Raw genomic sequence first — 12,880 nt, 5'->3', positions numbered from 1 at the left:
GTGAGCTGGTGAGCTTGCTCTTATATACTCCTCCTCACACACCCTCACATCCGGGCTGGGTACAGTCTAGTCTGAAACAGAACATTTCCACCTAATCTGATGTTTCCAAAATCCATCTACAAAAGATTGTCTCAATAAGTTTTCATATCCATCTCCTCCTCTTTTCACTTCTGTGATGCTCAAGCATGTTGTCATTGTCATAGATGAGACATCACTTTTGTGACAACACTCTATTGCATTGATCTCTCACATTGTCACCCACCACTGGCAATATGATAAAGTGTGCAAAAATTATTAACTCATTGCAAGCAACATTTTAGACTTCTGTGACCTCTTATTATCAAAATCAAACGAGTAACTGAAATAATTAACTGATACTGTACGTAATTCGATCACTATGTGACAGTATAGACAGCCCATTGGGGCAACTCATGCAGTCTGTCAGCTGACAGTCCCATCATCATAACTACAGTATAACACATCTACATCTCCCCTAACAAGTAACAAGAAAAGAAAAACAAAAAGAGCATAAACATGGTACACATTTCTTTACCTCTTCTCACTCAGGGCAGAGCCGAAGACGTTAGAACGGATCGACATCTTCAGTGAAACACACTGGGAAAAGTTGCGCTTGCGCAGTAAAATTTCTAGACTTGTGGAGACGTCCAATCTGTAGTTGTTGCTGGTTGTCTCGTGGCTTTGGAGATTTTGGATGTGGGCACAACAATGAGAGTCTCCACGACGGTGCTAACATCCAACATTACCACGTGCCAACTTCCCACTGTCCCAACCTTCCGGAAGTAGAAGGGAGAGGGATTGGCATTTCTAGCACGACAGAAGGGATCACGTGATGTCGTCTGAACGTCGTCTCTACCTAACATAATTTACTTTGTCTTGTACAGTTATCGGTCGACGAGTCCGGCTGCTGTCAAGAAGGTGCGTGCCATCAACCAATTCTCCAGTGTGTTTCTGTTTTATGAATTTTTTCTGCAGAGATCAATGCAGCTGCTGCAGCAATAGAAGTGCGTGCATGATGAACTGACTCACGAGCGACTACGTAACGATCTGTCAGCAAAAGTTGTAAGTCAGTTCTCCTTTTCCTTGCTAGAGAGTGTCACACAATGTGTATGTACCAAATTTGATTACAAATTTCTTTATTCACAAGCAACGAGCATAATGTGATTGTGGCATATACACTATGACCGTGTTTCCACTAGCTGCACCTTAAACTAGTTTAACTTAAATACCTTTATACACTAAAGCAGTTCAAGAAAGTGACCGTTTGTACTAGGAAATTGCACATTCAGGATGTGCAAGACAAACCTTAAAGGAATGTCGTAGTATTTGTCGAGCGACACTTGTTTTGAAGTATTGGGCTGCTCTGTTGCCTAGTCAGAGCAACTGTTAGTTGTCACTGATTCAGCACCTACTACACTCGAGCCTCCCTAATCCTACAAAGGTATGGGATCTCATGTTTAGACGTAGTTGGGCAAAGCCTGTGAGTATATGTAAGAGAGGAATGTGTGAATGTATTTAGAATGTGGACGGTTGAATGCCTGCTGAAGGACAAGAGGCCAACAGATAACTAGATAGACAGACTGGATTGAGTAGCTGAAATGGCAAATACAGACAGACAGACAGACAAATGGACGGATGGATGGACAGATTATTTTATTGATCTTGAACTTTAAAATGATGCAATGAGCAAACCCTTAATTAAGCAGCTTGATATCTTGCCATCAGATGTACTTGTTACTGCTTACATACATTAGTTTGTGTACCTACAGTTGATTTAGGTCTAAACTGTTGCTATGATTTCAGGGAAGGATCACTGTGACATGGTCAAACTGCAGAAGTGGATATATTATCAAAGACTTACCAATCGACCAGTTCTGGAACGTCTTTGAAGGTCTCTCTGGTAAACAGTTGTATACAACATGACGTTCTCATTCGGAGTGACGTGCGTTCTTTACAGCTCAAATGGTCAACGATCAAGGCGAACCCATGTTACTCTGTTACTCAAGCTGAAGGTTCGAGTCGATTTGCAGTTTGTGACGTTTATGTTTATTTGTTTGGTATAGCAGCATTGTCACTAAACTATCCATCTAAATACAAGCCCCAGGGCTTGAATTAAATGGTTGAATGCAAAAAGTTTGTATGTGTAATAATTAAAGATCCGGGGCTTGTATTTAGACAGGGCCTTTATTGTAATCAGATATGACTGCATGCATGGTAGAGTTGCAATATACTACTGGTATCTGTTCATGTGATCGTCCAGCTACATAAAACTACGTACAGCGAGCCGTCTGCACTGTAGTCTTCAAAGTCTGATTCTTCCAAGAGTGCTACATGTTTTTCCTTCTGTTCTGTGACATACGCTCGGCCTCAGCTCACTGATTGTGATTGGTCATTACTGAGGTAGAGATGATGTTTTGACTTGCTTTCCACTACTTTCGTTCTTCATGCAGGTTGTTAGAGCATCTTCCACGCTATCAACATTGGTAGTGATTCTCACACACTTGAAAGAATGTATCATAGGGTGGGTCTTTTATTCAGTCTTTGTCTTTTATTAAGATCAACACCCAGTCTATATAAGTTGTGAAACGGTTTGAATTAAAGCTTCTGGGCTTGAATTTTTTTTTGGGGGGGCTTGTATTTGGACGGATACGGTAGATGGTAGTCGTAGTCTCTCGATGATCTATTGTCTTAGATGTTTTAGTGTTTGACGTACGGTGGGTTCATTGTATTGTTTTGTTAGATTTGGAGATTTTATGGAAAACGTTTCTTTGACAGAATACACACGACGAGACTGTTGGCTAAATCTTGCAGCCAGGTTGGTTTCAGTTGATCCATCAATTAATTTTAGACAATTTACAAATGATTGTGCCATCCTTGGTTAGACTTCCGGATCGAATTGTGAAGCCTGACGTAAGTCCTAAGATGTATAATGCGTATGGTGTGTGTTATAACGTACTCTTTGTTGTTGTGTATGTGGTTTATGGTTTTTTTTGTAGGCTCAGCAGCGTACCCAATGGAAGGAACGACCAATCTACATCTCGACATGTCTGATGCAGTGAATGTCATGGTATGTACACGTGTGTAGCTGTTTTTGAAATAATTCTGTTGTTTGTACATTTGGTGTCTTTACGACTTGTGTAGTAGTGATGAGCGACATGGTAATTTTTAGAGGTGTCTGTGTTGTCTGTGTGTTTGTGTGGCTGGCTGGCTGGCTTTCTGGCTGGCTGGTTGGCTGTCCGGCTGGCTAGCTGGTTGGCTAGCTGGTTGGCTGGCTGACTGCCTGGCTATCTGCCTGGCTGTCTGCCTGGCTGTCTGCCTGGCTATCTGCCTGGCTATTTGCCTGACTGTCTGCCTGGCTCTTTATGTCTGTCTTAATACATATATTTTCCATTTAAATCAAACGTTTACATCATGTCTGTCTGTCTGTCTGTTTGCCTTTTTGTCTGCCTGCCTGCCTGCCTGCCTGCCTGCCTGCCTGCCTGCCTGCCTGCCTGCCTGCCTGCCTGCCTGCCTGCCTGCCTGCCTGCCTGCCTGCCTGCCTGCCTGTCTGTCTGTCTGTCTGTCTGTCTTTCTGTCTGTCATCATATAATTTTGAACACAAGCCTATATTACATTTTAGCAAAATAGTAAGTAGTTAAGTTCAAATGTACCTTGTCCATAATCTACACACTATACACTTCACTAAGAATGAGCTATAAACTACAAGCATGCAGCAACCCAGAGACAATCAGTGACTAAAAACTGGGTGCAGTAGGACACGAGCTTGTTGACACCATCATTGCAAAGTCTGTTCTGTCTTGTCCTGTCTTGTCCTGTCTGTTTGTCTGTCATGTATCTGTCTGTCTGTCTGTCATTCTGCCTATCCGTCTGTCTGTCTGTCTGTCTGTCTGTCTGTCAAAGAACATTTACTGTAAACACGAATGCCAATACAGAAAGGGCTACTTATATCACAGCTTTCCGAGATAAACAACCATAGACAGGGGCAGATGGTACAGACACTGACTGCACAGTAGAGATGGGTCTTGTATTAAAAACAACACTCAGAGTGAGACTAAGTTGCAAAGTGGTTTGAATTGAAGCCCCAGGGCTTGAGTTTTGGTGGGGCTTGTATTTGGACGGATACGTTAGTGATTTCCATAGGCATTGGACGTAAACCGTGGTCATTGTGGATGTTTCATAGCGTGACAGACAAACAAACGTATTATTGTATTGATGCTAATACATTTAGGCTTATGACAAAGCTCACAGTGTAATGAGGTCGCACATATTGCGTACACACTGTATCTTACATGAGGCTGTAACGCGATTTGTGAGTGAAATGTGCAAATTTGTGAGTGAAAAAGTGACGATTATGTAGTGGATTATATTTGGCATGGTGACAAGGTACGATGCGTTACCATTAGGTTTTACATTCCTTATAGCAGCACAAGTAACTTACATCCAATGTATATCTGTGGTCGAAAGGCACTGACTGCTTCTTTCAGTCGTCATGGTTTTTACTGTTTTACTGGAGCTTGGCCACGCTGTAGCGAGAACCCTGATAAGACTTCTTGTCCTTGTTGTACAATGTTTAAGATCTAAACTAATGATTTCGAAGTGTTGGAGCGAATTGGCCCATTTGTCTAATCATGAACACGTACGATTGCTACAGAATGTCGTGACGTTTTCTTGGATTGCAATGACACTTTTTTACGCTCTCGTTTCTTTAGGTGTATGTTGGCATTCCACGCTCAAGTGAGGTACGCAACTCATTATTCTAGTTGACCTGATTTATGTATGTCGTCTACATTACCTTGTCTTGTACAGTCATCAGTCGACGAGTCCAGATGCTGTCAAGAAGGTGTGTGCGATTAACCAATTTGGGTGTGTGTTTCTGCTGTATGAGTGTTTTCTGCAGAGATCAATGCAGCTGCAGCAGCGATTGAAGAGTTCGACGAACTGACTCACGAATGACTAAGGAACGATCTGTCAGCGAAAGTGGTAAAAGTCGATTTCTTTTTCTCACTAGAGAGTGTCACACAGAGTGTTTTTACGAAATTGATTTTTTTTGTATTCATGAGCAGCAAGCATACTAGTCTCACATAGTCAGATTGTTCCCCACCGCGTCGTACTTCCGGCTGAAAAAAGGGTTTGATGGACAGCTTTTGAAGTCGCTGTGTTGCCGCTTCACCGAAAATCGGTGATCTAAATACCGGATTTAGTTTCTTGAATACTTTACTAAAGACAAGATTGGTATGCACCTCTGTAATCCTATCTCAGTTATCTTCTCTTGTTTGTGTGGACAACTCGAAAAGCTAGAGTTGTTGCTGTTTATGAAGTCTGCATGCCAATAGCAGCAAAAGCGACCGGGGAAATGTTGTCGACAGATTTTGTCATGATCAACGTCTGACGTGGTGTTGTACACTCATGTCACAATGGAGACTGGATGCGACTGGATGCCACCGTACAGTATTCGATGCTGTTCGTCCAAAGCGATCGCACACAGTCCCTAGTTAGTGAGCGATATCTGGAAGGGCTCGGTGCCAACGTCATCAAAACAAGCATTGTTTGGGTAATGAGATCTCATGTGTTTTGTGCGTTGCAAACAGCATCGAGTACTTTTGCATTCATTCACTATGCTGACGGTACGTTGGCATCCAGTCTCCATTGTGACACGAGCGCACAACACTACGTCCGACGTCGATCATGACGAAGGCTGTCAACGTTTCCCTGGTCGCGTTTGCTGCTGTTGACATGCAGATTTCACAAACAGCGAATACTCTAGCTGTAGTCTACGAGTTGTTTTCTACAAAATGAGAGAAGGCAATTGAGATAGGATTGCACTGCTTCCATACCAATCTGGTCTAGTAAAGCATTTAGCTAAGAAACCAAATCCGATGTTTCGATCACTGATTTTCAGTGAAGCGGCATCACAGTGTCTTCAAAGGCTGTCCACCAGACTCTTTTCTCACTCGGGAGAGCATAACGTGGTTTGCACTAAGTGTTTGGAATAGCAGACAGATTACAGGTAGATTTTTACACGATTCACAGTTTCGGGTCAATTCGCAACAAGTTATGTTTACTATCCCAACCTTCAGACTTCTAATGTGTCATGTGCATTACTGATCGATGCTGATTGGTTGGGCGCCCTGTGGCACATCTTTGCTGCAGAGGATGCGCCAAAGATTCGACAGTTGTTACTGAAAGCGAGTCATGAGAGAGGCATGGAGTGTGAGGCAGACAACGATCCTATACATGATCAGGTTTGTGTATTATGAAGAGCAGTTTTCGGCTCAGGGTAGTATCCTGCATGCCCTAGCTGCAAAAAAATGGGCTTTGCAAGCCAAGAAATCAGAGACATATTGAGAATGAAGTAGGTGTATGTGGGCAGACCTACCCACTTTGTCATTTCCATGCACGTTCAAAACGAATTAGGGAAGTTTATGAACATTTTTTTACGAAATAGAGTTTGTGGCAGTTTACGAACATTTGTGGTTACAAACAACATATTGATTTACAGTAGGATGAGGTTGAGTAGGACTGCCCTTATGTCTTGAGGTATGAGGTCTTGCCCTTGTGGGCGAGGGAACTGCAACATCATTGCCCATGCATAGATACTCTAATCCAAGACGAACTACTACACATAACTCAAATGTTTTTAATGTAGACTTTATACATAGACTTGATGATTGATTGATTGTATTTACTGTGGAGGTCTTCTACTGTCGTCTTCCTATATCTTTCCAGGAGTCTGATACGGCAGTCGCACACTACAGTAGTAGACTAGCTGCTCGTGCTCGGAGCTGGCCCAAAGAGAATGTCTGTAGTTTGAGGCTACCTTGTGGGCATGCCTTGTACTTGCACTGCAGGATACCTTGGGCCAAACTCTCCGCTAATTTTATTAATTGAGCCTCACTTTTATGTGAGGTAATACGGTCTTCTTTCTCTTTCCATCTTTGCCCTGCCTTTTGTAAAGTTTGATGAAATTGGAAACATGGATTAGACTTGTAAACACGCAGTAAGGTTTAGTGTCGGATTGAGTAGGTTCAACCATGGTAGATACGTGCACACACGCGCGTGCGCGCGCGCGCACACACACACACACACACACACACACACACACACTTTGATGGCAAGCTTGGATGGTCTGTGTGTGGGCAATCGTTTCTTCTGTAGCCTTGGGGGACGATATCGATTGTTAGATGCAGTTACATGTTGAATTAATCATACATACACTCACATACGGCACAAAGAGAGACATGCACGCACACCATCCAGTCTCCTACTTCAGCTACCTCGTACTATACGTACTGCAAACTCTATTGAACACAAGTTCTAATTCCTCTCTAATTCACTCACTTTTGTGATGGAGGAACTTCTGCAATCATAATGCGAGATACCGAAAAAGATCCTGATTGGCCATCATCAGTCGTCGAGTATTGCTTACACTTTCCAATGTTGAATCCGATTGTGACTTGACCTGCTGGAATGTTCTCACAGTATCCCTCAATCTGTCTGTGACGGTGAGGATTATCATTAGCTGGACGACCATACACAGCTCCCTCAATAGTCATAGGTCCACTGCACTCATTACCGTTGAATGTAAAATACCATCGAGAACAGCATCGACCACTGGAGCAGTAAACCCTGAGAGTTCCTGCATATGCAACATGTAGAGCTGAATTGCTGTCCTGTTTCCTAAAATTACAGTTCTGTTGAAAAGAAAGCACAAACAAAGTTACATGTTGATAATTGTAACCACAAATCGAGTTGGAATAACCTGAATCAGACCGCTGTCCTTACCATCCTCTCTATTCCACACACACTGTTTCCAGTTGAGTGTCACAGCTTCTCCTTTCTCTCCTTTCCTTCCTGTTTCTCCTTTTATCCCTTGTAGACCTCGTGGGCCTTGTGAACCTTGTGGACCTTCTGGGCCTTGTTGACCTTGTGGGCCTATCTTCCCAGCATTACCTTTACCACCAACATCTCCAACTAATCCTCTCTCCCCATTTATCCCTTTCTCTCCTTTCATTCCATCTCGTCCGGGTGATCCATTCACTCCAGGTGATCCAGGTACTCCAGGAACACCACCAGACACACATGTCTACTCAGTAAACACAAAAATCATAATAATATATTTTAATTAATACTTGATAAACCATCCTAACCTGCTGATTTCTCTCATCCGACACACTTTGACCACCAGAAGTAGCAATGACTTGAATGAGCACCAGAACTGTCACAGAAAATGAAAACATGATGATGACTGATATCCTCGATACTGATGAAGTGAGCTGGTGAACTTGCTCTTATATACTCCTCCTCACACACCCTCACATCTGGGGTGGGTACAGTCTAGTCTGAAACAGAACATTTCCACCTAATCTGATGTTTCCAAAATCCATCTACAAAAGATTGTCTCAATAAGTTTTCATATCCATCTCCTCCTCTTTTGTGACAACACTCTATTGCATTGATCTCTCACATTGTCACTCACCACTGGCAATATGATAAAGTGTGCAAAAATTATTAACTCACTGCAAGTACCATTTCACCGAAACAATAGATAAAGAAACATCATTTCATAAATGATCAAACAGTAAGATAGACTTTGTGACCTCTTATTATCAAAAGCAAAAGGAGCAACTGAAATAACTAATACTGTAATTCACTATGTGACAGTATAGACAGTCCACTGGGGCAACTCATGCAGTCTGTCAGCTGACAGTCCCATCATCCCAGCTACAGTGTAACACATCGTTTCAGCATCTCCCCACCAAATCAGTAACAAGAAGAAAAACAAAAGAAAAACAAAAGAGCATAAACATGGCACGCATTTCTTTACCTCTTCTGACTCTCTGAAAGAGGCCAAAAGACGGGCAGAGCCGAAGACGTTAGAACGGATCGACATCTTCACTGAAACACACGGAATCGGAAAGAAGGTGAGTCTGTGACGGATTTTGTGACGGAATTGCGATAGACTGTGCCTTTGGGACACTCTCTTGACGATGTCGTCATGGGCTAAAAGCCTCGCCCCAGACGCATTGTGGATTGCAGCCCCGGATGCGCCGCCATCACCACTACGTCTGGTATGGTACCGCCTTACTGAGCGGGAGTAAGGATGTAAATCAAATTCCACAGCGCGGGTCATACCAATGTTAGTAGCTAGGAACTGAGCTTTCGATTGGACTTTGACGTTGTTCTAGCCTTTGTACTTGTCAATATTGCGATTTTAGGCCGCTGTCAAGCTTTAGTAAGAGATTGCAGCTACGTTAGAGTAGCCTCGTCCCCAGACTCTCTCGCGCTAGTCTTGTCCGGTGCCCGTATGACAATTCCAGGCGCGAGAGAGTCTGGGATCATCCCGCCTACTTCCTGCCATATCTCCTTTCTAAATGCTCACTAAGTGTCACCCCCGACGTCATCAAGTGTCCCGTAACTTCAAAATCAAATTAGCGTTAGTCTAATCCAATAAACGTACCACAGTGGATGCTATGACCATTGCTTGGTGTTTGTGGCATATCCAGCACTTGCAGACAACTGAAGCATGTTGAAAAGGTAAGTCTATGGAGTGTTGGTGACGGGTGTCGTGTAGGCTTGTAGTCTGAGATTTACAATTGGCGGAGTGATGACTTTCTAGCTAGTTCACACGCGGCCATTAGCATTTGCGCGCAGACTAGACTCTGTAGCAAAAAGCGCGCAATGACAAGGGAAGGGGTTGATCTTGACATGAAACTACCGTCTGGAGGGTCAATTTGAAGCTTCCAGGGCTATTCTTTCGCGAAAAGATGTATTTGTTTTCATACTTGAAGACTTCTCGAAGGGTAGACGGTAGTTTCATGTCAAGATCAACCCCTTCCCTTGCCATGGCGCGCTTTTTGCTACAGAGTCTAGTCTGCGCACAAACGCTAATGGCCGCGTGTGAACTACGTAGAAGGGCATCACTCCGGATCCGCCAATTGTAGATCTCAGACTACAAGCCTACACGAAACCCGTCACCAACACTCCATAGTCTTACCTTTTCAACATGCTTGTCTGCAAGTGCTGGATATGCCACAAACACCAAACAATGGTCATAGCATCCACTGTGATACGTTTATTGGATTAGACTAACGCTAATCTGATTTTGAAGTTACGGGACACTTGATGACGTTCGGGGTGACAGTTGATGACGTTGGGGGTGACACTTAGTGAGCATTTAGAAAGGAGATATGGCAGGAAGTAGGCGGGATGACCCAGACTCTCTCGCGCCTGGAATTGTCATACGGGCACCGGACAAGACTAGCGCGAGAGAGTCTGGGGACGAGGCTACGTTAGAGAGCGTACAGTAGCGGGGAAATGGCAGATCAGAAATGACACTTGCAGTGCATCATACGCCTTTGAACGCGTACACAGGTTCTCAGTTGAAGCTGCAATGCGTCTTATGCTTCTACTGCAATGCTTCTACTACTACGCCGACAAAGTACACTTGTAACTGACACTAACCATATCAATAGGACATGATTAATTAACGTTGACCGCAAGGGGCGGTACCATACCAGACGTAATGGTGATGACGACGCATCCGGGGCTGCAATACACACTGCGTCTGGGGCGAGGCTAGACTGCGGCGCGAGAAGGTTGCGAATGAGTTTGAGCGCCACATACGCTCAACAACACTGACTTCCGTTGGTCTTTGTCAGTCATCTTGTTCGCGGTAAAGTAAACCCTACTACACTGTAGTAGTCGTTCGACGTAGTGTTCCCATTCATCTTGAGTTCAATCAAAGGGCCACTTTCCTGATCATCGACGCCATGTTTCGTTCTCTTTTTGCCTCGTCGCCAATATGTGGAGTCTAGCACTCTAATTCAACAACAATGGAAGCCCGCCAAACAAACTCAGTCTCTAGCACTGCGCAGGCGCTCTAGAGGCGCTCTCCCCAAACAACCATAGCTACAACTATTTTACAGTAAAATTCTAGACCGAATGTCTTTTTGGAGACGTCAAATCTGTAGTTGTTGCTTGTGTCTTGTGGCTTTGGAGATTTTGGATGTGGGCACAACAATGAGAGTCTCCACGACGGTGCTAACTAAATTATAGGCTCGTCATACTTCCGGGAGAAACCCCGCCCTTGAGTAACCCAACCTTCTGATAGACCCCGCCCTTGATTGACCTCGCCCCTGATCGACCCCGCCCCTAAATGGCAAAAGCTCCTCCTCCTCTCGTGATTCACGTGCGCTCAGCTCAGCGACTGCGCGAAAGAGCCTGACTTGCGAGGCTACGCCTACAAGTTGCAGCGTCTTGTACGCTACTCTCTAATGACACAAAGTTACAACTAAACACATAAACCAAGCGACCCAAACGCCGGTAACAGAATATCGCTAAAATGACTGAACTTTAGCTATTTAGAGTTCTCTCTACGCATGCTCACTAGCTTTGTAATTTACTAATATCTGTACATGAGTTAAAATTTAGTTAACGCTACACAGTTTCTCAACAGTCGAATACGTCGCTCTTTATCTGTAAACATGCGTATTACCATTACTATGAATGAATGAACGATATAGTTCTGTCGCACCTATCAAACATTGTTTTTCATTATTTAAAAATTTATTACCATTACATCATTTGTCAACACTTCGACGTTCCAGACAACTGTCCATGCGAAAGCAATGGGCACCACAGATGTCAATCCGTAGCCATCGCCTGATTTATTACAGAAATACCGTTTAGAATTTTTTTATTTTCATATTTTTTATTTCAAAATTATATTTATTGTGTTTTCATATTTTTTATTTAAATTATATTTATTGTGTTTTCATATTTTTATTTAAATTATATTTATTGTGTTTTCATATTTTTTATTCCAAAATTATATTTATTGTGTTTTCATATTTTTTATTTTAAAATTATATTTATTGTGTTTTCATATTTTTTATTCCAAAATTATATTTATTGTGTTTTCATATTTTTTATTTTAAAATTATATTTATTGTGTTTTCATATTTTTTATTCCAAAATTATATTTATTGTGTTTTCATATTTTTTATTTTAAAATTATATTTATTGTGTTTTCATATTTTTATTCCAAAATTATATTTATTGTGTTTTCATATTTTTTATTCCAAAATTATATTTATTGTGTTTTCATATTTTTTATTTCAAAATTATATTTATTGTGTTTTCATATTTTTATTTCAAAATTATATTTATTGTGTTTTCATATTTTTATTTAAATTATATTTATTGTGTTTTCATATTTTTTATTCCAAAATTATATTTATTGTGTTTTCATATTTTTTATTTTAAAATTATATTTATTGTGTTTTCATATTTTTTATTCCAAAATTATATTTATTGTGTTTTCATATTTTTTATTTCAAAATTATATTTATTGTGTTTTCATATTTTTATTCCAAAATTATATTTATCGTGTTTTCATATTTTTTATTCCAAAATTATATTTATTGTGTTTTCATATTTTTTATTTCAAAATTATATTTATTGTGTTTTCATATTTTTATTTCAAAATTATATTTATTGTGTTTTCATATTTTTTATTTCAAAATTATATTTATTGTGTTTTCATATTTTTATTTCAAAGTTATATTTATTGTGTTTTTATATTTTTATTTTAAAATTATATTTATTGTGTTTTCATATTTTTTATTTTCAAAATTATATTTATTGTGTTTTCATATTTTTTATTCCAAAATTATATTTATTGTGTTTTCATATTTTTTATTTCAAAATTATATTTATTGTGTTTTCATATTTTTTATTCCAAAATTATATTTATTGTGTTTTCATATTTTTTATTTCAAAATTATATTTATTGTGTTTTCATATTTTTATTTCAAAATTATATTTATTGTGTTTTCATATTTTTTATTTCAAAATTATATTT

At 40.7% G+C, this 12,880-nt stretch overlaps 2 protein-coding genes and 1 long non-coding RNA gene across 5 annotated transcripts in view; 1 reads left to right on the top strand and 2 right to left on the bottom strand.

The window, feature by feature from the left end:
- LOC134189763 (collagen triple helix repeat-containing protein 1-like) overlaps positions 1-260 on the bottom strand; it is a 1,315-nt gene extending 1,055 nt beyond the window's left edge. For both annotated transcript variants that reach the window (XM_062658137.1, XM_062658144.1), the window contains exon 1: positions 1-260. This exon is cut by the window's left edge. The gene's annotated coding sequence lies outside the window, so the exon portion shown is untranslated.
- Positions 261-671: 411 nt separating this feature from the next.
- Positions 672-5,078, top strand: LOC134194403 (uncharacterized). 2 transcript variants are annotated; one of them, XR_009972194.1, is made up of 11 exons: positions 672-847; positions 903-936; positions 994-1,080; positions 1,822-1,918; positions 1,976-2,030; positions 2,759-2,833; positions 2,901-2,928; positions 3,015-3,085; positions 4,728-4,757; positions 4,825-4,858; positions 4,916-5,078. It is a non-coding gene; the product is annotated as an uncharacterized LOC134194403 (long non-coding RNA). The 2 variants fall into 2 exon arrangements; XR_009972193.1 differs by having other exon boundaries at positions 672-936.
- Positions 5,079-7,184: 2,106 nt separating this feature from the next.
- LOC134193833 (collagen triple helix repeat-containing protein 1-like) lies at positions 7,185-8,379 on the bottom strand. The gene is made up of 3 exons (XM_062662681.1): positions 8,166-8,379; positions 7,778-8,101; positions 7,185-7,709 (listed from the first exon to the last, which is right to left on the bottom strand). Exons 1-3 carry the CDS (start codon positions 8,253-8,255, stop codon positions 7,353-7,355), a joined length of 771 nt encoding a protein of 256 aa, XP_062518665.1. The 5' UTR covers positions 8,256-8,379; the 3' UTR covers positions 7,185-7,352.
- Positions 8,380-12,880: the final 4,501 nt, after the last annotated feature.

This window comes from Corticium candelabrum, chromosome 1 (genome assembly GCF_963422355.1).
Source record: "Corticium candelabrum chromosome 1, ooCorCand1.1, whole genome shotgun sequence".
In the NCBI taxonomy this organism is placed as follows: Eukaryota; Metazoa; Porifera; class Homoscleromorpha; order Homosclerophorida; family Plakinidae; genus Corticium; species Corticium candelabrum.
The sequence above is the reverse complement of the archived record's forward strand: the minus strand, read 5'-3'. Positions and strand labels throughout refer to the sequence as shown.